The 22,888-nt window shown below is 54.3% G+C and overlaps 1 protein-coding gene and 2 non-coding genes across 3 annotated transcripts; 1 reads left to right on the top strand and 2 right to left on the bottom strand.

Annotated features, from left to right (window-relative positions):
* Positions 1-9,667: 9,667 nt before the first annotated feature.
* NR4A2 (nuclear receptor subfamily 4 group A member 2) lies at positions 9,668-14,547 on the bottom strand. The gene is made up of 7 exons (XM_032445893.1): positions 14,431-14,547; positions 13,367-14,232; positions 12,695-12,824; positions 12,451-12,614; positions 11,797-11,999; positions 11,115-11,293; positions 9,668-11,022 (listed from the first exon to the last, which is right to left on the bottom strand). Exons 2-7 carry the CDS (start codon positions 14,228-14,230, stop codon positions 10,766-10,768), a joined length of 1,797 nt encoding a protein of 598 aa, XP_032301784.1. The 5' UTR covers positions 14,231-14,232; positions 14,431-14,547; the 3' UTR covers positions 9,668-10,765.
* Positions 14,548-22,399: 7,852 nt separating this feature from the next.
* On the top strand, positions 22,400-22,471 carry TRNAA-CGC. The gene has a single exon. It is a non-coding gene; the product is annotated as a tRNA-Ala (tRNA).
* Positions 22,472-22,726: 255 nt separating this feature from the next.
* TRNAG-GCC lies at positions 22,727-22,797 on the bottom strand. Its single transcript has one exon. It is a non-coding gene; the product is annotated as a tRNA-Gly (tRNA).
* Between the last annotated feature and the right edge of the window lie 91 nt (positions 22,798-22,888).

Genomic DNA, 22,888 nt, shown 5'->3' with positions numbered 1-22,888 from the left:
CCCTCAGTAGTAACGGCAGCTCCCAGGCCCAGAAGGAGCAGCCCCTTCCCACAGCACCCCAGAGCAGCCCTGTTGCTTCCACCCTCCGGCAACCTGCACTCATTTAAAGCAGCAATATGGATGATGACGCACGCGTCTATTTCCCCCGGTTGTGTTAGTTACCAACATCCTCCCCGGGTACTAAATACAAACTGGGAACTACCGAGGCCAAATTTGTATTTACAGAGAGTTACATGACTAGTGAAAAATGTTAACGTTTCTAAAAGTGAGGCTTTCCTGTAAGCACCATCAATTTCCTTAAAATGTTTGCTATGAAACCATTATCTCAGAGAAAAGCCAAACACAGGAGTACAGAGACAGAGAGGAGATATTTCTGCATCTATTTGAAGAAATCTCATCCATAAAGAAGCAAATTGCCATGGTAATTATCACCATCTTTCTTGTAATTGTAAGAATAACTGTACGTGGTTCATACATATGGACCCTTCTCATCCCGTTTGCTTTAATTCTCCCTAGAAAGAAATGATCTTTTATGGAGCAGAAGCATTAGATGTGTTCTGGCAAGCAGGAAGCAGCGGCTCACAGAGGTTCTCTGCCACAGAGCCCTGCCTGCAGGCTTACAAGCATTCTGGTTGTGCTCTGAGCAGTGTGACCAGGCACTGAAAGCACTGCAGGTTCCACGAGCATCAACCCAACACTCAGTGGTGAAGCAGAGAACAGTCTGCATGTTTGATGGGACAGAGTGACAGACAGCCTGCATCAGCCCAGGTAAAATGCCCAGGTAAAAAATGTGCACCTAATTTGTGCTTAAAGAGAGATAATTAAGAACCACAACTGCCTTCAAGAGGTTGCATTGAGCCACACTAACTGCCTGATAAAGGGTTGCAAGGATATGGACAAGTCTTGCTTGCTTTCTAAGACAGAGCCATACATACAGCCGTGCTCATTATTTAAAGGCTACTCTCACACATTATATGCATCTTTCCTGCAGGATGTTCTCTCTACCTAAATTAGATGGGTCCATTTGTATTTGCAAACAGCATTAATCTGGATAAGGATTACCATAGGGCATAAGTTGTTAACAACAAATCCACACGTGGTCAATGAAGGACAAATGGAGACCCAGAGTGCAGAGAGAGGGCTGCCCCACCAAGGAGGGAAGATGTAGGTTGGATGACAGTGTGAAGTTCTTTACTCTGAGAGTGGTGAGGTGCTGGCACAGCTGCCCAGAGAGGCTGTGAATGCCCCGTCCATCCCTGGAGGTGTTCAAGGCCAGGTTGGATGGGGCCTTGGGCAGCCTGGGCTGGTATTCAATGTGGAGGTTGGTGGCCCTGCATGTGGCAGGGGGTTGGAGCTTCATGATCCTTGGGGTCCCTTCCAACCCAACCATGCTGTGATTCTGCGTGACTGGAAATTAAAGACCGTGAATATAACGGTCTTCTTTTGTTACCTGCGTTGTTTGGTGAGGTTAAGGAGGTGGGCAGGCCATGGATTTGCCAGCCAAAGAACTTCATCTCACTGCTTCCATCATTCTAACACAAACACCACGCAGGGCTCTGCTTGTGCCACAGCTGTACCTGTGCAGCCATTCCTTCTCAGGCCAAAAACCCCCAAACCCTGGAGCTGACCCATGCTGGCAGTGGGCAGAAGGAACATGCTGTGCTCCTGCAGGCTGCTCAGCCAGGCAGGCTGCTGCTGGGAACGACCGGACACGGCTCTGACACACTGCAGCAGTGGGTAAACACAACTGACTGCTGGAGACGCATCCATTTTTCCCCTCTAAATGCTTCCGAAGCCCTGGCTTCCAATGTTTTGGGGTCCTCGGGGCACACTTCATATATTGTTTTTAAAGCTTATTATAGACCCTGGGGAGGGAAACTTAGATCCAATACAGTTTGACAGGTAAAGGGCATTCTGAAGACTCCGTAAGCATACCTGCTACAGGGGGAATGTGCTCACGGTGCAGAAAACCCTTTCCATGCCATGCAGAAGGACGCCTCGAATGCAAGCCTTTTACAAGCATTTCTTCCCACCGACAAGGAAAATGATACATAAAATGAGCGAAGTGATGAGCATTTCTTTACTCCTTCTGTTCCTCACTGTCACCTCGGTGTCACACAGGCCAGCTGTGGAAACCACAAACCTCAAAGCAACCCTGCAACATCCTCTTCAGATCTGAAATAAATCCTTTTATGTTTTAAAAAGCCACACGAGATCAGCACAGCTCACTGCAGCCCCAGGAAAGCCCAGAGAAGCACCAAACATTTCTAAGAGCCCTCCTTGTTCAGCTCTGCAGCCAAAATGAAAGCTCACAGCCCCACGTGCAAAATTAACAGTCTTCAACAAAATTCACTGCTGCTCTCTCCAGGACAAGGGTTTTGGGGCCAGCAAACTCCTGCAGCTGCTGCAGGAAGGAAAACGTGCTACAAAGCAGTGCATCTCTTTTAGCCAAGTGAGAGAGTTAGAGCTATAGCCTCGAGTACTTTGTGATTTCTACTTCTGCGATGCTGCCTGACAGCCCCACAGCCTTCTGCTCGCTCTCTGCAGTGCCCGTGCATATGGTCCAATTTTTTCCCCCATGTATTTGATAGCAAGCATTCTCTAACAGCAGAAGTCAGGATTTACCAAGAAGGGGAAATTCATTACAGGAGAAGCTGATGGAAATAATTCTGAGGTGTGATCTCCGCTGTACACCATATCTATATCCTAATTTTATAGATAGATAGATAGATAGATAGATAGATAGATAGATAGATAGATAGATAGATAGATAGATAGATAGATATGTATGTATGTATGTATCTCTATCTATATCCTGAGCCCTTCTGGCCCTCCTCTCCCAGCCCAGCCCAGCACTGCAGGAAAAGCTGAGAGAAACTGCTTTCACTTCTGCTGCCAGCCCAACAGGTCATATCAGCACTGAAGCAAAACCAGCTGGGCTTCCCAAGGACCTACAGCGGGTGCTGAGAAGCACTGTGTGCTGCTCCAGGTTACTTGTCTCTACAGAAGTGATGTTTTGCACAGCTTTAACCCAGGAATAAAAAGGCCTTGGGGATATCTGATGGATTATTCCCACGCTGCTGTCTGCTAGGAATCTACCTCCGTTCCTTCAGAGCATGCACATCTTCAGGCAACATGGGGAGATGTCACACGGTAAACGTCAGTACAGACACTCCCCCAAAATCCAAAATTAAGCTATTGACATTGCACTGTTCAAGGAACTGGATGGCTACTAACCACAATTTAACTAAGATCAAGTGTAAAATCTGTTTAATAATACCCGATACCTCCTCTATCTGGGAGATGATATCCCACATTTGCAGGGCATTGACTCAATAATCTAATAGGTCTTTTCCAGCTCTGACTTCTATTAGCCTATGAGTTATAACAAAAGGACCATTAGGCAAACCATAATTGTGGAAACAGCCTTTGACACACGAGACTAACTGCTGCTATGGCACGGGGGAAGACAACGAAATTAAAACATGGACCGACAATTGAAAGTAAAGCCTTGCCTTTATCCAAGTGTTACCTCCCTTGATTAAAATAAGGAAAAGCCCTCAGTAAAGCACAGAGAAGGCACCATACTGTAGCTGTCCAAACACATGCATTTAAAAACTCTGCTTTGCAAGGGGGTTGTGATTAGCAGTGGTTAGCCCCACCTGCATTAGTTCTCATTAAAATCAGATTCCAGGAAACACCTGGATCTGAGCAAGGACTCTGATGGCTGAACAGAATCCATGGGGAAAAACACAGCCCTGGAGGTAGAGCCCATTGGGTTAAGGACAAACACATCTCCAGCACCTGCTTATGGCAGCTTCCATCCCCCCCTGGCTGCAGTGTGCTGCTGTAGGGCCAGCCCAGCCCTAATGAGCTGCCAGAGGGGTAGCGAGCAGCAGCACCGACTGCAGCCCAAACACAACCACCACGTGCCAGCAGGTTGCTCCATTGCACAGAGCAGGACCTGATGCACACAGGAGAAGCCCTTGCTTGGCTGTTCCATTCCCCTCCACTTCCAATCCCCTTTCCAATTTTCCTATGATTCCTGCAGTAGATGGCCAAGGAGGAGCTGCTGGTACCCAGCAGGATTCCACATCCAAACTCATCCATCACCTCCTGCATTCCCATGTGCTGCTCTCGCGATTCCACCTACAACAGCAATTGAATTTGCCAGTGCTGTTGCTCCTACAGCAGGAAGAACCAACAGTCCCTATCCCAATTCCACATCTCCCTACTGCCTCCAGTACCAACTAACTGCATGCCACTGCCTCACATGTCTTTGTGGTTCTGCTATAATACAGCCCTGAAATAAAGCTACTGCAGAAAAGACGTATTTCTCATTCACAGCCATGTTGCTCGCTTGCAAACGATTATGGAAGTAATGCGAGCACATGAAATTGATTTGTTGTTGTTGGAAGTGAGGTAAAACATTTAGTTCCTGGAGTTCCATAAGCTCCATTTGAAATTACCACAAAAACGGGACGTGTAAAGGAGCAGAGACATCAGTATAGGACTCAAAATTAATTTGCAATAGACACAGCCGTGCTTTCTGATCCCTGATTACGCCCTCAGCTGTGCAGTCAATTACCCTTGCCAAAAATGTCATAAATATGTGGGTTGGGGTTCCTATTCTTCAGGAGCCTCTGCCACTGCCTACAAGGATGATGTTAGGATGCTGTGCTCGCCGGTACCACTGTGTGCCTGCATGCTGCAAAGCAAAGGAAAGCAAAGCACACGGGGTGGTGCTGGAGAGCGGTGAGCAGGTGTGGGGATCGCATCCCCATCACTGGGTGTGCTGTGCAGGGATTGTCCCATTTCACATTGACTCACACAGATGTGAAAGCAAAGGCCGGGGCCTTGCGTTAACAACACACCTAATTGTGGGTGTAGGGAAGTGCCGTGATTTGAAAACGATGGTCTCAAATCCAGAGTAACAACAGCAGGTACAAAACCCCATAGAACACGTTCAGAGGAGCACTGCTCCCTGCCCACAAAGCCAGCGCTCAGCCCGGAGGGGGGCACACAGCAGCCAGGCTGGGCCAAATGGCAGCGCCCTGCAGGCAGCACCGCGGAGCAGAGCACCGTGAAGCAGAGCGGCCGTGACACCGCTGCCCGTGGGGCAGCTCACCTGCCCTGCACCTGCGGGGCCACGGCTGTCACCCCCTGACAGCACAGAGCGGAGACAAAGGGGGAAATATCTGGGACAAAAAATGTCAGCCCTGGCAGACTCAGAATAGGCTGCAGGAGAATAACATTTAGAAGGCATCCTAAAGAATTAAACACGGCAGCATTAAAACTGAGCTATCACTGCGCTACAGGCGCTGAGCTACCGTGGAAGTTCAGCGAACCTCCCTTGCATCCACCCAGGAGATGCTGTACAGCAAAGGAATCGAGTTTGCATCTTCCCTTTCAAAATGCTGCTGAAGGTACAGCATTGCAGAGCTATGCAGTGCCTGCTGCATGCACACAGCCTGCACAGCACTGCAGCTCAGCCGAAGGACCAACACATCCATGTTTTGTTTGATAAATGTCACAGCTGCTCCCTGCCTCCCAGCTCCATGCCGAGCACAGCACAGCTGCAGTTGGGATCCCAGCTCTGACCCAAGAGGTGCATTCAGACCTCCCCAATGGTGCACTGGCACGGCCCAAAGGCAGAACATGCTGACAGGCCTCCTGGTGCACGTGAAGGACCAACCAACTAAACTAAGAAAAATTAGCTAACATGATTTGGAGTTTTTTTTTTTAACAAACCCACATGACACCAGTGAGACACACTGCAAGCACAAGGCAGCACCTCGGCCAGCACTGCAAACAGAGCTGCTCTATGGAAGCTGTTCCCTCCCCAGATGTGCAGCGCTGCAATCTGGGGCATCAGCACAGCACGTACCCATCAGCCTGCAGAGAAGGGCTGCAGTGCTTTGCCCCACAGCACAGCTGCACCCAGAGGCGATGGGAGCATCCCAGCATCGCTCCTGCTGAACAGGAGGACACTGCCCTGCTGTTCCGAGAGCCACTTCATCCTCAGAGAGGGGGCAGAGGGGCACAATGCTTAGTGCCCAAACCACCCGACTGGTTCTCTGTGTCCTTTCAGCATGGAGAAGGGCCCACGTCTACCAACACGAGTGGCTTTCAGAGCACTGCACGTATACAGATGCTGATGAAACCCAGAAATAACCCAAGCACGAGGCCTACCCAACTACTGTGCCGTTTACATTTGTTTTAACGTCAGCCGCTGCAGAGTTTGGCACATTCACTGTCCTGCAGAAAACACAGCACTGAAGTCAGGCACTGAAGTGAGCACCGCCGCCTTGCTGCCGCTGTAGCCGACCCAAGGTATTTACAGCACAACCACACGAAGCCCCAGCCCTGCAGAAATCCCTGCCTTCCCATTTCACAGCTCCATACGCCAGATGTATCCCTTTTGAAAGGGAACACAAATCACCTGTTTCATCAGAACGAGCTCTTCTGGTTAGAGTTGCCTCCCATTAAAATGCAATAATCACATTATTTGCCCAGGCGCCCACTTTGAAACCGAAACCCAAAGCTGTGCTGCCCAGCACAACCCCAGCCTGGGGAGGTGGGAGGGCATTTACCACTGCAGCTGGGGAGGGGGAGGCAGGAGGAGATCAGAAGAACAGAGAAAGAGCACACCGTATAGAAAATGTCAAACATGTCAAAACATTCATGAATACCAACATCTCCCTCTGCACCACAGCCAGCCATAAAGGTTACTTAGGGCTAACGTTTCAGCAAATGCAGATTATGCAGCAGTGGGTTCACTAATACAGCAGAAATCACCTCCAGGTGCATCCGAGGTGCGCGACGCACGCAGCCAGAGCGGGCACTTCTGCTACCAAAGAGAAGTCAGGGGGCTAAAATCACACGGAGCAGCTCCCCAGCTCTGACTTCCCCAGACATAAATTCCTGCTGGCTGTTCCCTCCGCCTGTGACATATGCGATGAGGATAATTAGGTAAAGGGCTAAAAAAGCAAGTGTTGCTGATTGCATTCCAAAACTAATAAAGCTCCTGCGAGGGTGTCACGCCTGCTGTAATTCATCTTTCCCATACGGCATTCAGGAAAGGCAGCCCCGGAATGTCGTGACACTGCCTCGGCCCTGAGTTGTACCCTTGGATCCCATCACAGCCACAGCCGTGAGGTTCTGTGGGCTGCAGAGCCCCGCACACATGAGACATGAATTGCACCAACTGGGCTGCAGAGAAATGCAGCTTCCTTCAAATGTCAAGAGACGACTACAATGCACTGAGTGAGCCAGCACCTGACCTGAGCTCACCCTGGTTTGTTTGTCACATTGCAAACTCCAACGTGTTTTGGGGGATCACACACCAGTTCCATCCCCTCACCTCTCCAAACCACGGGGAGATATGTGCCCAGCACTGGGCTGACCCATGATACAACCGGGTGGAAAGAGGAGCACGGCTTTAGCTAACTGCAGCAAACCGGCTCGGTTCTGACACATCAGACACTGAAGGAGTGACTCCTAAAGCAAAGAAGTCAGGTAACAAACTGATAACAAACCAGAAAGAAAGGAAACCCCGAGGGAACGAAGCACAACGGCTTTGTCTGCCTTCTCACGCAGGCCAAGCACAAAAGGCAGCCCCAAATGTAACGATCGGTGCGCGGCTGAAACAATTAACACCGTTACTAATAGGGGATACCGCACATCTGAAAGTAACGCCCTCCGATCAGCCCGGGGCTCGGCCGAGCAGGGGCTGTGCCGTTCTGTGCCGGCCCCCCGCAGCACGGCACGGAACGCCGTCGTGCGTGGCTGAGGTCGAAGGATGGACGGCTCTCCCTGCCCCGGGGCGCTCCGAGAGGCAGAAAAGTTCTTTCAAATACACGGCCAAAAGAAAGTAAGCATCGAGTGAAAGCAGCCCGAGGCCCAACAGGAAGCTAAACCGAGTGGCATCTGGGTGTAAGGGTTAAAGTCTCCACGCCGTCGGCAATACCAAGCAGCAGAGCCCGGCCAGCACGCAGCACCCGCACCCAGGCCGATACCCGCACTCGTTGCTTTCGGCGCTTACCGGGAATCCGTTCCTCCTCGTCTATCCGAGCCGTAAAACGTCCGCACCCGACAAACCCGACGGCTCCGTTCCAGCCTTTGCGTCGGCGCTGAGCGGCGCGGGCTGCCCCGGAGCGACACGGGATGATGGGGGGAGAGACAAGGGCAACCCCAGCAGCGGGGTCCGGCCGCGGGCGGAGCAGATCCGGAGGGGCACGAAGCCCCGCTCTGCCGGAGGAGCGGCCGCAACGCGAACCGCTCTGAGCCCGCCCGGGCTCTGCCCCGCGTATTGAACCCCACCTGGCTCAGCACCTGGGGCCGCCCCGCACCTGTACCCGCACCGCCCGCCCGGTCCCGGCCCCTAACCCGGCCCCCGCGTGTTTCCTCACTCCCAGAGGGGGCCGCGGTCGATACCGATCTCTCCCAGCGCTCCCTTCCCGCTCTCCCCGCCGTCTCCTTCCCGAGCGTCTGTGTCCCCGCAGTGCCCCGGTCCTTCGAAGAAGGAGAAATCGGCCCGGAGTGTTCCAAAATGGGCTTGGATATAGCCCCGCCGGTGCTAACGGCCGTGGCCCCCGTACACCCACCGCCCCGACGGGACAACGCTTACGGCTCGGGCCCATGGAGCTGCCTCCGAGCTGCCTCTCCCCGACGGCGCGGCCGCCCCCGCTCCACCGCAGCGCCCGAGGGCTACAGAAGCGGGGGGGACAGGGGCAGCTCCGTGCTGAGGGCACATTGAGAGCCGGCTCTGCCCTCCGGCTGCCGCTTACCGGGGCTGTTCGGGGTCGGGCACGCGGCCGCGGGGAGCATCGCAAAGAGTCGGTGAGAGCACATGGCGGAGCAGCGCTGCGCTGCGCCGGGAATTTCGTTTGTTCCCGACGCAATAGGCGGAAGTTCCCCAAGTTCCCCAACTTCCCCCTCCAGCTCCGATCCAGGAACGGACCGCGGCTCCCTGCCCGCGTGTAGCGGCTCCCGGCTCCACTCCGGGCTGAAGCCGACGGAGGGGGTGGGCACGGCCGCTATCGCTGCCTCCCTCTGCAGTCCCTGAACTGACCGGGAAGTTCCTTCCTAAGCGCGACGCTGCCCGCAATTGATTCCCACAAAGCCGCGTTGCGGTTCGCCTTCCCCGGGATCCGCGGGCAATGCGGTGCGGAACCGAAGCGAACCCCTCCGGGCCGCCCCGTCCCGAGAGCCGCTCCCCAAAGGGACCGCAACGAAAAGCGGCCGAAGGACCCAAACGTCGCCGAACGAGGCTAAAAAGCGACGGAAGGACCAACCTCTCCGTGCGGGGCTTTTCCTCCTCTTGGGGAGCCGCTGCGTTGCGCCGCGCGTTACTGAAACGAAACCGCCCCATCCATTCTGCTGTGCAGTTTATTACTACACTGTCAGTCTATTGTCCTTTATTTGCAATGGGTGCCGGCGCTGCCGCTTCTCGCTTGGACAGAAAGAAGACGAGATTCTGTTCGTTTACACGTTTTATTGTTGTAAACATTAAAATTGTCTTTCTCAAAGAAAGAGTTATAGGGGGAAAATGAAACAAACCCGCGTTTCTAACTGTCGTACACCATAGAAAAAAAGGCAGTGATCTGTATTGTGTGCCGGACTGGAAATATACAAAGAAAAAATACTACAGTCTATGGCAATAGTAAAAATCTTACTCCAACAGAAAGGAATATATTAACCGACCGGTTTTAGACAGTAAAAAAAAGAAAAGAACCAACCAAACAGAACCAAAATTCAAAGTGCTCAGTAATTTCCAGGGAGCGATGTATATTAATTATAAGCGCTCTGGAAACGGCCAGAAGCTGCTGCATGCAAAGTTCGTTTCGCTTTAGACGACAAAATAATCAAGATATAAACTTCTTTTCTTTTTAATCGACATCAACAGTACATACAACACCTACAAACAAGGGATGTGGACGGTGCTTACAAACACTATGTGTCCCTCTGCGAGGAGCTCGGGGTCGGGAACGCTTTTTGTGCCCACCTATTTTACAACTGAGAAAACGTTTGAAGCTCAGAGAACTACCGGTCCTTATAAAAGCTAACAGACTACATAGTGTCTGAAATACTATTTATAGAATATAGACATTACTGAATAGCAAGTGCCTATAACATTGCCGCCTTGGGATCGTCACGCTTCCCTCGCACGGAGCGATTCGCTTTTCCTTCTCCTTTTTAATGCGTTTTCCCCCCCCCAGACACGTTGAGCTTTTATTTCTGAATTCTTTAGGATTGGTTCCCATATAGATTGGTAACTAGGCACGGGTTCATTTGTAGAAAAGCCAAACCGCGTCTGATAACTGTACAAGCCTTTCCCTTCCTTCCTGGCATGCCACCCACGGAACATTTAGGATCTGTGTATATTACAGCTTTCTTTTACAGCAGAAAACTTTAAGTCTTTAGGAGGCGATGCCCGCGGGTCCCTCAGTGCGTGGGCTGCCCCTCTCGCTCTGAGCCGCGCGCCCGGCGTCGCCAGATCGCTTCGTCTGTTTAACCAGAAGTCCTCAATAATAAACTCATCTATAAGCCGAGAATAAAAAGTTTATACCATGGGATTCGTGAAGTCCGAGAGCCGCATCCATGGTGCCCCAGAGCCAAACGCCCCGTCGCGCTCCGCCCGCAGGAGGCTCAGCGCTGGCTGGGAGGGGGCCATGCTGCCCCACGCGCTGCCCCGTGCCCAGGTGAAGTCCCCTTCCGACGGGCGAAGGTTCCTCGAGTTCAGCGTCAGTGCACGGGAAGAGTCTTAGAAAGGTAAAGTGTCCAGGAAAAGTTTGTCGATTATTGCTGGCGGTGGCACCAAATCCTCCAGTTTCAGGTAGAAAATGCGCTGCAGCCCCTGTGTGCAAAGCGTGCGGAGTTCGGGGAGCTTCCCCAAGAGTTTGGACAAATAGTTGGGGCGATTCAGGCCCCCGTTGTTGAAAGTCACATGGTCCTTGAGACAATTCACTATCTTGTTCTGCAGCTCTTCCACCCGCTTGGGTTCTTTGAGCCCGTGCCTCTCTGCAAAACACATGGGAGGGCACGGGATGTTATGGGGTGACACTGCGGGATGGCAGCGGGGGGCAGGAGATGGGTGGGTGGGGGGCACTGACCTGTCACCATGGCCAGGGCGGCAATGCAGGAGAACGCCGAGATGTCGATGTTCATGTTCTGCAAGTTGGAGGAAAACTCAACGATGGAATCGATCCATTCCCCAAAGCCGCGGACGCACTGCAGTCGGTGCAGCACAACCCCATTGCAGAAGATGAGCTTCCCCTCCACGGGGTTCGACCTGCGGGGAGCACGACAGCAACAGCATGAGCGTGTGAGAAAGGAAAGTTAGATGAGAAAAGGAAAATGACAAGGAGAGATAAAGAGAGAGGACAGAAAAGGGGAGAAAGTGAGAAAAAAAACATGAAAGACAAAGAGAAATAGAAAGGAGGAAAGGGAAAGGAGGAAAGAGAAAGGGAAAGGAGAAAAGAGAAAGAAGGAAAGAGAAAGGGAAAGGAGGAAAGGGAAAGGAGGAAAGAGAAAGGGAAAGGAGGAAAGAGAAAGGGAAAGGAGGAAAGAGAAAGGGAAAGGAGGAAAGAGAAAGGGAAAGGAGGAAAGAGAAAGGGAAAGGGAAAGAAAGAGGAGGTAAGGGGAGAAAAGCTAAACAACTAATTAGTCGAGGAGCAATAAATGAAGGATTTAAGAGGCACCTAATTACCATGGAGTTAATAAAGCACAGCTTCATTAACCGGCCCCGAAAGGCTCGGCTTCCCCCCGCCCGCATCCTGGCTGGCGGCCCCTCACCTGTACGCCAGGCGCAGCACGAAGAGCTCGAGGAAGGCGGACTCGAAGAGCAGATCCTGGTCGGTTTTGGGCAGGTCGGTGAAGCCGGGGATCTTCTCCGCCCAGCCGCGGATGATCTCCATGGAGCCGGTGAGCAGGTCGTAGAACTGCTGGATGTGCTGAGTGTCGTCCCCGCTCATCTGGTAGTCGGGGTTAGCCTGGAACTGGAAATTCATTTTCAAAAGCACTTAATGAGGTTCTCCGAAGTATATAACCCGTGAAATTGCTAACCCCGTTTCTAAGAGGGGAGCCGGGTTTTTCTAACAATTAAATCTCTCTCTGACCACTAAGGAAATTAGATGTTCCGGGGCAATTAATTCCATTAGGAACGGCAGGACGAGGTCGCCGTTTGCGCTATGCAAATCGCCGTTTCCGCGCAGCTCGGCCCCGCGGGGACGATAGCACAGCCCGCGGGTACAGCGGCACAGCCGGAGCCGGGGCAGCCCGGAACGCGGCCGGGGAGCGTCCGCCCGCCCGCAGCAACGCGATGGGGCTGAGCCGCTCCGGGCTGCGGGTTGCGGGTTGAGCCGCTCCGGGCTGCGGGCTGCGGGCGGCCGCTGCGTGCCGGGCGCGGAGGGTGCGGCAAGGTCCCAACGCGAGCTCGGTCCAGCTTACCCTGGAATAGTCCAGGCTGGTCATAGCCGGGTTGGAGTCGACATGGGCTCTCACCAGCGCACTGATCAGACTCACCGGGGGAGAGGGGGGAGAGGGCTCCTGGGGGCTCTTCGGTTTGGATGGCAAACGACCCCTCCGGCCTTTGAGGCTGTCTGTGCGAACCACTGCAAGAGAAGCGCGGCTCAGCCGCCCCCACGGGGCTCGGTTCGGTGCGGCCCGGCCCGGCGCCGAGCCCCGCACTCACCTTCTTTCACCATGCCGACGGCCAGACACTTCTGGAAGCGGCAGTACTGGCAGCGGTTCCGGCGCCTCTTGTCCACCGGGCAGTTCTTGTTGGCCAGGCACACGTACTTGGCGTTCTTCTGCACCGTGCGCTGCGGGACGGGACGGGGAGATCGCGGTGTCAGCGGGGGGGTCCGCAGGAGCCGCCATCCCCGCTCCCCACCGCCGCTTTTCTCCCCTATTCCTTTCCTTCTCCCATTTCCTTTTTCTTTCGACTCTTCTTTTTTTTCCTCATTTTTTCCTCCTTTTTTTTTTTCCTTTTTCTATTTTTCTCTCTTTCCCTCCCCCTTTACCTTTCTCTCTTTCCCTCCCCCTCTACCTCCCCCCACACACACTTTTCCTTTTTTTTTTCCCAGGGCATTTAACAGCAGAATATTGACAGCGTTCACATCTGAGCTAACCCCACAGCGCTTTATATGCCGAGAGAAGGGACGGAGGCGCTCAGCAAATACACATCCGTGGGCACTCATACTATTCACATCCCTTGGAGACCTCCTCTATTCCAAACGATCCGATTATTCAATCAGGACGCCGAAATAAAGAGATCCTTTCGCTCCGCCGCGGGGAATTCTGCTCCGCTCTGCCCCGACTCCCCTCCCTCTCCCCCCCCCCCCACCCCCCAAACCCCGCTCACCTTGAAGAAGCCCTTGCAGCCCTCGCAGGTCCGCACACCGTAGTGCTGGCAGGCAGCGTTGTCCCCGCAGACGGCGCACAGCCCCTCGTTGGACGGGGACCCCCGCGAGGGCGGCGAGGGCACCTGGCTGTCCAGCAGCTGCGGAGCGTGGCCCAGCGGCAGCCCGGGGAAGGCCATGGCCGGCTGCTTGCGGATGGGGCTGGGCACAGCGAAGGGCTGCCCGTCCACGCCGTGGTGGGGACCGGCCGGCTCCGCGTTCATGGGCACGTGGAGGGGCCCGTCGAAGCGCATCTGACAGCTGGAGACGGGAGTGCCCGGGGGGGATTGCTTGAAGGAAAAGAGCGAGAGGCGGGAGACGGGAGCTTTGCGCTGCTCGATCATGTGCGTGGTGGCCACGTAGTTGGGGTGGAAGTTGTGCAGGGAGCCGGCGTCGTCCCACACGGGGCCGTGCTGCACCTGGAAGCCGGGAGTGGAAGGGGTCGGGGGCGACGAGGGCTTGTAGTAGACGGAGCCCGAATGGGCCATCACGTCGTCCGGCTGGGGGGGGAGGTGGCCGTGCTGCTGGTAGCCGTGCATCTGAATGTCTTCCACCTTAATGGAGGACTGCTGTCCGGACAGGGGCATTTGGTACAAGCAAGGAGGCTTCACGTCGTAGCTGCTGTTGTAGTTGTCCATAAAGGTACTGAAACTGGGGAGAGAAGTGGTGGCAGTGATTTCGGTGTTGGTGAGGTCCATGCTAAACTTGACAAACTCCGGAGTTAAGAAATCGGAGCTGTATTCTCCTGAAGAGTGGTAACTGTAGCTCTGGGAGGCCGGGCTGGCTCCTTGAGGCGAGGACCCATACTGAGCCTGAACACAGGGCATGGCTGGAAACGAAACGGGGACACACACTCAGCCCGGGCGGCTCCGCCGGCCCCGCGCCGCTCCCCCGCCCCGCTCCCAGCGCCGGCAACGCCCGGGACGGCGCGGGGGGCTGCGGGACCCCCAGCCCGGCTGCGGGATCCCGGCCCCGCACCGCGACCCCCGCCCCGCGACCGCCGCTCGGGCTCGCGGAGCTCACAAACCTTCAGGCGATTCGGAGACGTTTTCGAGGGAACTAAAGGCGGACAGCGTCGGGACGCGGCGGGGAGCGAAGTTTCCGCGGTGTCAGAGCTCGGAGGGGGGCTCCAGCCTGCCCGGTGCGCCCGCTGCAACACACGTTCGGTCACCGAACGAGAGAAGCGCCGACCCCCCCGTCTACCCGCCCGGCCCCGGCTGCGGGAACGGCTCCGGCGGCTGCGGGCGTCGCGCGTGGGCGCGGCGGGGCCGGGGGGGAAACTCCGCTCCGCTCCGCGCACGCGGGCGGCTCTGCCCTCGCTTTTCTGGCAGTGGGAACCGCTTCGGTTTTTCCTCCCCGCCGCTCACGTCAGAGCCGCCCCGCCGGGAGAGGCGACGAGCGGGGGCGGCTGCACCTCCCCGAGGTCCCGGCACCGCGGTGACATTTGGAGCCCGGCCCGAGGGGGCTCGGCCGACGGCGAGCTGGGATTCATTCGAAGCGGACAAAAAGCGCAGCCTCAAACTGGGCGAGCAGCCCCCGGCCCGAGCCCGGCCGGGACCCCGAGACCGGGACCCCGGGACTCCGAGAACGGCCCCGTCGCCGCCGCCCCGCGCGTCCCCCCGACGGCGGCCGCGCCCCACGCGCGGAACCCGCGGGCAGCACCGGGTGTGCGGGACTCACCGGAGAGCGGAGAGCGGAGCGGTCATCCAAGTGGCGGTGGGCGGTGGGCGCGGGGCCGGCACGGCTCGGCACGGCTCGGCACGGCCGGGCACGGCGGAACTCCGCGCTGGAGCGGCGGCGGCAGCGCAGCGCCGTGCGAGCGGAGCGCTCGGAGTGCCCTGCCCGCAATGTGCCTTTGTTTATGTGCGCTCCGCGTTCCCAACCAACGTGCACCTAAAGGCTTCGAGCGTCACCGCGCGTCAGCGCCGCCCGCCCAATCAGCCCGCCGGGGCCGGCCGCCCCGCGCCGTTGGCCGGTTCTCGCTTTGGTAAATTTCCGACGTGACATCACCGCGAGTCACGGCTGAAGGTGGCTCCGGGCCGCCCCCCGCTCCCCGCCCCTCTCCCCTCCGCCGCCGTCGGTGGTTCCGCGCGGATCGCGCCGCGTTTCGCTCGGGTTGCGCATCCCCCATCTCCGTGCCCGGCGCTCCGCGTGCCCGCTGCCCAGCTCCCCCCCGAGGTGCTGGGAGGGGCGGATCGCGGGGGCGCGCTCGGGGGGTTCCCTGCCCGCCCCGTCGGGGACGGCGCCTCAATGCGGGGCGGGGCGGGGAGGAGCATCGGGAGAAAGGGAAAAAGTGATGGCGGGGCGGGGCGGTGTGACGCAGCGGGAGCCGCCATTGACGCAACGGCACGGAGAGCCAAAAGTGCCCGAAATAGCCCCGCGTCCCCGACGGGACCCAACCGCGGCACGGGATGGCCGGGGGGAACCGCGGAACGGCCCGGCACGACGTACGAGGTACGAGGCAGCCCGGCTGCAGGCGGGGAGCGGCTTCGGCTCGAAATGAACGGGATTGGGGGAAATAAACGTATCACAAACCCCAGAGATGCGATCACTTTGTGCGGCAAAACGAAGGCAGATACGCAGCGATGCTGTACGGCTGGCGGCTGCTCTTCTGTAGGTTCCTGAGCGGCCCATCCCGGGTCTGCAGCCCTAAAGCTGGGAGAAGGAGCGCTCTGCAGCTCCCCTAAAGGAGGTTGTAGGTTGTCCTTACCTGCTCCAGGTAACAGCGACAGGACGGGAGGAAACGGCCTCACGTTGTGCTGGGGAGGGTCAGGTTGGGTGTGAGGAGCCGTTCCTTCCCCAAAGAGCAGTCAGGCATTGCACAGCTGCACAGGGAGTGGGGGGTCACCCGTGTCTGGGGTGTCCCAGAGCCGTAAGGATGTGGCACTGAGGGACGTGGGCAGTGGGCATGGGGGGGGGGGGTGTTGATGATCCTAAAGGGCTTTTCCAATCCCTATGACTCCACAATTCTGTTCTTTTAGCTGATGAAGATGAGGAAAGAGGCCCCACAACAGCACAGCACACGGAGCAAACCCCGCTCAGGGCCCAGAGATGCACCTCATTACCATATCCTTAGAATAGATGTGAGATAAATTTCATTCCTCACTTAAAAGTTCTGAAGTTAACAGCATAAACTTGAAGTTGAGTAATTAAGTAATCCTTATATAGACACTTATTAAAGTATTTATACATATTATCTTAAATCTACATCTATCATTTTGCCAATTAAAATTAGGACTTTAATTGCAATTAAGTAATTTAATTGCCAATTGAACAGCAAAATTGCTAAGTGACTAATTTTAATGCCTATTTTAATTACCAATCATGACTGGGGAGGGAGCTAATCAAGCAGTATCAGAGTAATGATGTGAGAAAAAAAAAAAAGGAGAACAAACATTTGAGACTCCATGCCTTTCAAAAAGAGCTCCAAATTAAAGAAATGCAAACACAATTTCCTATGGGTGGCAAAATGCCGTATTTTGATACCTAAATACGGGAGCACAAAGGAGACAGAAGGGCTGAACCAGCACACGCTGCGAAGCCAAACTGCTGCCACCCTAAAGGGTCACCTGCTGTGAGCTGCTTTGGTGTGCAGCCCAGCAGGAGTGCAGCATGGCAGTACCAGGGCTGGGAACTGGAGATTGCCCCTGTAAAGGCCTGGCCATGTAGCCGTGTGTGTGATGAAAGCACAGGGATGTACCAGATTGCTGCGTGTGATACAACAAGGGGCAAACTTTCCCCATCCCTGCAGGCATCCAAGGCCAGGCTGGATGTGGCTCTGTGCAGCCTGGGCTGCTGGTTGGTGACCCAGGGATGGTCACTGTGATCCTTTTTAACCCCAGGCTGTCTGTGATTCCATGAATTCCCCAGGCCCAAAGGGGCGCTGTAGGAGCTCAGGAGCCCAGCGGTGCTGGTTGCAGCGGGGCCCGAGTGTGTGGCACAACGTTGGGGGTGGGGAACCCAAAGGCTCGTGTGCCTCATTCTGCACTGATTCTCACGAGGAGCCCCGCCCTCAGATCTCCCTGTATTTCTCAATGAGCATCATTTGTCCTTTCCTGCCCCAGCCCTCCCCCCACACCACGCGCAGTGTTTCCCACATCCACTCTCGTTCTGTTCTCTCTGTTCTCCGGTTATTCCGGGCTCCGTAACGCAGTTTCCCTTATTTCAGGACAAGAAGCCTCGGGCTGTCGGTGCCCGGCCGTCGTACGAGCTGTTGGGTCGTTCTGCCGGCTGTGCCCTCGCAGCGCGGTGTGTCCTCATCCCTCACCCGGGTGTTGGAGGTGATCCCCGTCTCTCCTCTCTCGGAGCCGCTCCGCCATCCCCGGGACGCGAGTGATTGATACCAGTCGGGTCGAGAGGCTAAACGGCCCATATGGCACCGCCGCAGCCCATCTGCTCTCTGCCCATCCGTGCTTAAGCTGCCATTAGTAACATCTGCACTCCCAGAAATGCAGCTGTGCGGGACGCTCCGCCCGAACCACGGCGCTGCTTCCCGACGGATGGAGCGGCACAGCCGGGGGGAGCGGAGATGAGAGCGGACATCCCGGCTCCCACATCGCTGCTGGCTCTGAATGCCTGCACAGCCGTGCAGCCGGTCAGGAGACACCTAAGTGACAACTTGCAGTGCTCAGCTCCACAAGTGACTTCGCTTCCAGTAGGACATATGAGTGCAATGGCTCTTCTCTCCCCACACTGATGCATGCAGGATATGGAGCTGTATGCGGACCCTGTCCGAGCTGCCCATGGGGTTGCTCGGTGCATTTGGCCACCAAGCCGGGTTCTCAGGCAGCCTGGGGACAGAGCCAGCAGCCAACGAGAACCTCGTGTCCCAGCCCAGCTGCCTGCTGCCCTGCCTGTCCATCCCTCAGGCCTGGTTCCACAGCCTGGCTGTTCCACAGCCCTGAGAAACCAAGAATAACAGCACTTGGGGGACGTGTTTATGTCACAGATGCTCTAAAATAGCACAGTTACACACTGTTTTTTTTTCTTTTTTTTATATTCCCTGCATTATGAGTATTAACTGCCAACACCCACAGAAATCTGGCGTAATGAACTTCTTATAGCGAGACCCTTCCCATTGTGTGTGGGTGCTTTTCACAAGGCCCCTGTGACCTGCTCCCCAGGGCAGTGTCAGCACTGAGCCATACAGTGGATGGTGGCACAGACACAGTGCAGCTCCTCATCTGTGCTGCTGCAGCATCCATTGGAGGCACAGGGCAGGGGGAGCGGAGCCATCCACGCTAATTGAAAACAGCGCTGGTGTACAGAATGGTGTTTGTAATTCTGGACGTTGCTATTAAAATATCATTTTAGCTTTTTAGACCGCCTGATTGTAGCATGGGGTATGAAGGTGCTATATTTGAAGAAGTTAATTATTTCCAATGCTTTGGGAAGAAAAAAAAGGGAAATCTGAGCTACAAATGAAGCTTCTTTATCACTTTAAGAAGCTGCCATAGAGAGCTGGTTTGCACTGATCCTGCTCTGTGCAGCCCCAGCCCTCCCCGGTGATGGATGCAGCCCACAATGGCAGCCTGCATATGGGACAGAGGAAGGCTGTTGGGGTTTGTCTTTTTGCAGGTCTAACTGAATGGGGTCTGGTTCTTCTATATGAAAACCACAGATTAAAATGGAAGTGAAAATGGAACGCTGTGAATGTTAATAGGGGGTAAAAAGAAGTTTGGTTGGTTTGGGGTTTTTTTTTGGGGGGGGGCAGGGGGAGGTTGGGGGTTGTTTTTTTGTTTTTGTTTTTTGGATGGCAGAACTTTAATTATAAGAAGTATTGTAAACAACCTAGATTGCATATTTACTCATTTGGTCCATACAACAGCCAGCAAAACCAGCCCGTATTGATGGGATAAGCAGGAAGAAAAGTATTAGTTTGCAGAGCACAGCATTCCAGCACCAGGTAGCATTGAAAAATCCAAGTCAATTCTTCCATCAGCCAAATTCCTGTTAAATTCTCCATGCTTCCCAGTGAGCAAATCCATGGAGTGGGTTCCTATTGATGTGTTGATGGTGAAGGCTGGATATGCTGGTATCTAAAAAACACACACAGAGCAAAGCACCTGCCCCCGTCATACAGCATCACTCCAGGGATGGGGAATGCCACAGAGCTCTGCAAGCAGCACAGCCAGAGACGTGGATTGTGGAGGGGAGAGACACGGGGTGCGGAATGGTAAAAGGGAAAAGGCACAGGGAGTGACTGTGGGTGGGAGGGAGAGCGTTTCTGTTGAGCCCTTGTCAGTGTTTGGCATATACAGCTCTGCCCTCCTCTGTTATCCGCGCACCCAGCAGCTCCTGGGAGTCACTCTGATGAAGGAATCAGAGGAAAATTGGAAAATACCTTCAGCTCGAGGCCTGAGTCAAGTGCTGTTATTAATAGCGCGCTTAATTACGAGTGGCATCTAAATCAGGTGAGTCTGGGAAGGTAAGATGAAGGGGGAAAATTGCCGTAAGAGCCTCTGATTACTGAGTAAAACACAATTAGCTGTTCTCAAAGAGCAGCAAAGCCACACCTGATGACCACCACCTGCAGCCTGGGCTGTGTGTCCCGTGGGTCTCCATCCCATAGCGGTGTGCATGATATGTGGCAGCTTTTTGGGTGCCCTGGTGCAGGGTTGGGTGTCTCTGTGATAACTCCTTCCCTTTGTTGCAGGGAGACACAAGAGCCAAGCCTGGGCCATGTGCTGGGTTAGAACATTTGCAGTGCACAGCTCCAGTCTCCTGAGCAGAGTTGGTTTGTGCACTAAATCCTTCCAAAGCCCCTTTTTTAGTGGGTGCCTGAATTTCAGAGCTGTAAGGTGAGATGCTGTGGGTGGGGATCCCACTTCTTTCAAGCATTGGTATTATTACTACTTTAACTAATTGGAGCTCTGAAGTGAAAAATGCTCCTTCTCTGCCTTCAAGGCCTCAGTTACCATTTTTTTCCACTACAGCTTTCTGTTTCTGTGTAATTTTAGCATCATACCAGGATGGGGAGTGGAACTTCAGGAAACTGCATTGACACACACTGCTCTGCCATGGGGTTAACAGCAGACCCAATCTATCTATCTATCTATCTATCTATCTATCTATCTATCTATCTATCTATCTATCTATCTATCTATCTATCTATCCCCCATTCCCAATGTCAATGTGCTCACTTGGCAGCAGCCATCAGCTCCGTCCCAGCAGTTCCCAGCTATCTCTGCTCCTCACATCCACTGCCAATGGGACTTCTGCTTTGCTCAGTTCAGTCAACAACTCCTTGTCTGTCAGTGGATGATGCTTTTCTGCAGTTATTTTTACTGCAGAAAATTTTAACTGCAGGTTATCGTTTACTTCTCTGTCTGCAACCCCAATGAATCTCCCAGCTCGCAGCTTTAATCCCCTTTTCTGCCTTTTAATCTCATTTTTTCACTCTAACTTTCATAGTTCCTACTATTCAGTGGGAGTAACCAAAGCCAGGTGAGCACACAGATTCCGTGGCATATATTGAATGGCTGGAGAGCAACAGCAGAGCTGCTGGAATGGAACTCACCCATCCCAGGCTGTTCACTGCAATGATAAGGGACTTAACAAAAAGAAAAGCTATAAGAATAAAGGAGAAAGGGTGGTTTATGTTTGGAGGAATTATGAGCATGGCTGCACTCGGAACCAGCATAACACAGCTCTGCGAGGGCAGCTGTGAGCACCGCGTTCTCTCGTCATGTAGGAACTATTTGCTAAGCACAAAAGTTGGACATTTTTTGTAGCTGTTTAACAGCAGATCACAGATCTGTCCTCATTTTTTTTTGCCCCTACAGATTGACTATTGAAAGGTGGTTTGGTGAGTGCCAGGAGGAAGCGGGCACTGTTGGTCCTGAGCCTTGAAATTTGTCACTTGGGTTCCATCGTTGTGGTGTCTGATGGAGTGTTTGCTGCGGGAGGACAGGAATGCAAAAGAAGGCATCAATAATGCAAGAGATCCGTGAATAATCACCCGAGTGCTTGAAAACGAGTGGACAGTGTGATCATATGGTAGAAGAAAAATAACGTTAGCTGCATATTTATCAGTGCCTGGTGCCATTAGCACAGCATCGTGCAATAGCTCAAGGAGACAGTGCACACAGTGCTTTGGTGCCCAGTAACACAGGAGGAGGAACATCCCCAGAGCAGGGAGCTTGTTTGGGCCCTGCTGGTCTGCAGTTGTATGGGGTAATGGATGGGGATGGCAAACAGCGCTGAGCACTCTTTGTATGTTTGTTTTATGCTGTTTTAGCTGTCTTTCCTTGAACCAACATGTCTATTTTAAAGAGGACTTCTGAGTGCAAACATTTGATGCTGGGAGCAGCACAGGGGCTCTGCCACTGCGGTACAAAAGGAGTTAATGCCACTGAGGGACGGCTGAGAACGGCGACATTGTTTTTCCCTGATGTCAACCCAGAAACCCAAACACAAAGAGGTGAATGTAGTGCTATGAGAGGGCCCTTGAGAGAGCTGAATGCTGGGCCTGTGCCGGGCACCCAGCAGAATTAGAAACTGCATGGGATGAGCAAGTGTTTCCTGGAAGCAGGGGCTGCAGGCAGCTGTGTGCAGGCAGGGCTGTGTGCGGGGGGCACTGCTGGCCCTGTGGCTGCTGTGTGCAGTGGTACAAGCAGGCGGTGTCGATTGGCTTGAGGAGATTCACGTCCTTAAAGGACTCCTTCTGTTCTGCTTTATAGCTCAGTGTAAGGCGTCTTATTTCCTCCTGTAGGATGCCCACGTTGAGCTTTAGCTGAATTATTTGATTGATGTTGCATTCGGTGGTGGTGCTCCGGGGGATATTTAGATGTAGAGACGTCGCTTTGCTTTAAGACAAACTGCACGTGAGATCTTCTATGTGTAACGTGAGAAAAAAAGACAGGGATGTCCTAGGAGGACCACAAAAATGCTAGAAAGCCTGGAGCATCTTCCCTTATGAGGAAGGGCTGAGACCTGGGGCTGTTCAGCATGGGTCCCGCCCTCACATAGCGCCCCGCAGAAGGACTCTCCCAGCCGGGGATGTAGCTCAGTGGTAGAGCGCACGCTTCGCATGTGTGAGGTCCCGGGTTCAATCCCTGGCATCTCCAGCGGCTCCTTTTTGCCGCACACTCGCTCCCCTTTTTCTCCGCCCAGCTGCGGGACGCTCCGTTTGTCCCGATTGTCCCCGCGGAGCCGTTCAGGCGAGTCCTCGGGTGGGCCGGGAAAACAACTCGGCGCTGCGGCTCCTTTCGGCCTTAAAAAGCGAACCGCCTTTTGCCGACTGGAGAGGTGAGTGCAGCAATAAATACAGCCACGAGAAGGAGGGAAAAAAAAATCTACGGAGAAAAAGCAAAACCTCAAGCTGCATTGGCCGGGAATCGAACCCGGGCCTCCCGCGTGGCAGGCGAGAATTCTACCACTGAACCACCAATGCGCTACATGAACAGCGTGCTCACAGTGCGCCCCACAACACGCCCACAGTCGGGTTATGCCTCTTTTTCCCCCATCGGCGCCCACCAGCATCT

The sequence above is a fragment of the Coturnix japonica genome, chromosome 7 (genome assembly GCF_001577835.2).
Source record: "Coturnix japonica isolate 7356 chromosome 7, Coturnix japonica 2.1, whole genome shotgun sequence".
NCBI classification, from domain to species: domain Eukaryota; kingdom Metazoa; phylum Chordata; class Aves; order Galliformes; family Phasianidae; genus Coturnix; species Coturnix japonica.
This window is presented reverse-complemented; position numbering and strand designations above follow the sequence as displayed.

Coding starts and splice junctions, on each gene's coding strand:
- NR4A2 (XM_032445893.1), bottom strand. CDS start 14,230: ATGCCCTGTGTTCAGGCTCAGTATGGGTCCTCGCCTCAAGGAGCCAGC. Junction 12,615..12,694: donor CGTCGGCATGGTGAAAGAAG/GTGAGTGCGGGG, acceptor CTTCTCTTGCAG/TGGTTCGCACAGACAGCCTC. Junction 11,294..11,796: donor GTGCTGCGCCTGGCGTACAG/GTGAGGGGCCGC, acceptor TGCTCCCCGCAG/GTCGAACCCCGTGGAGGGGA.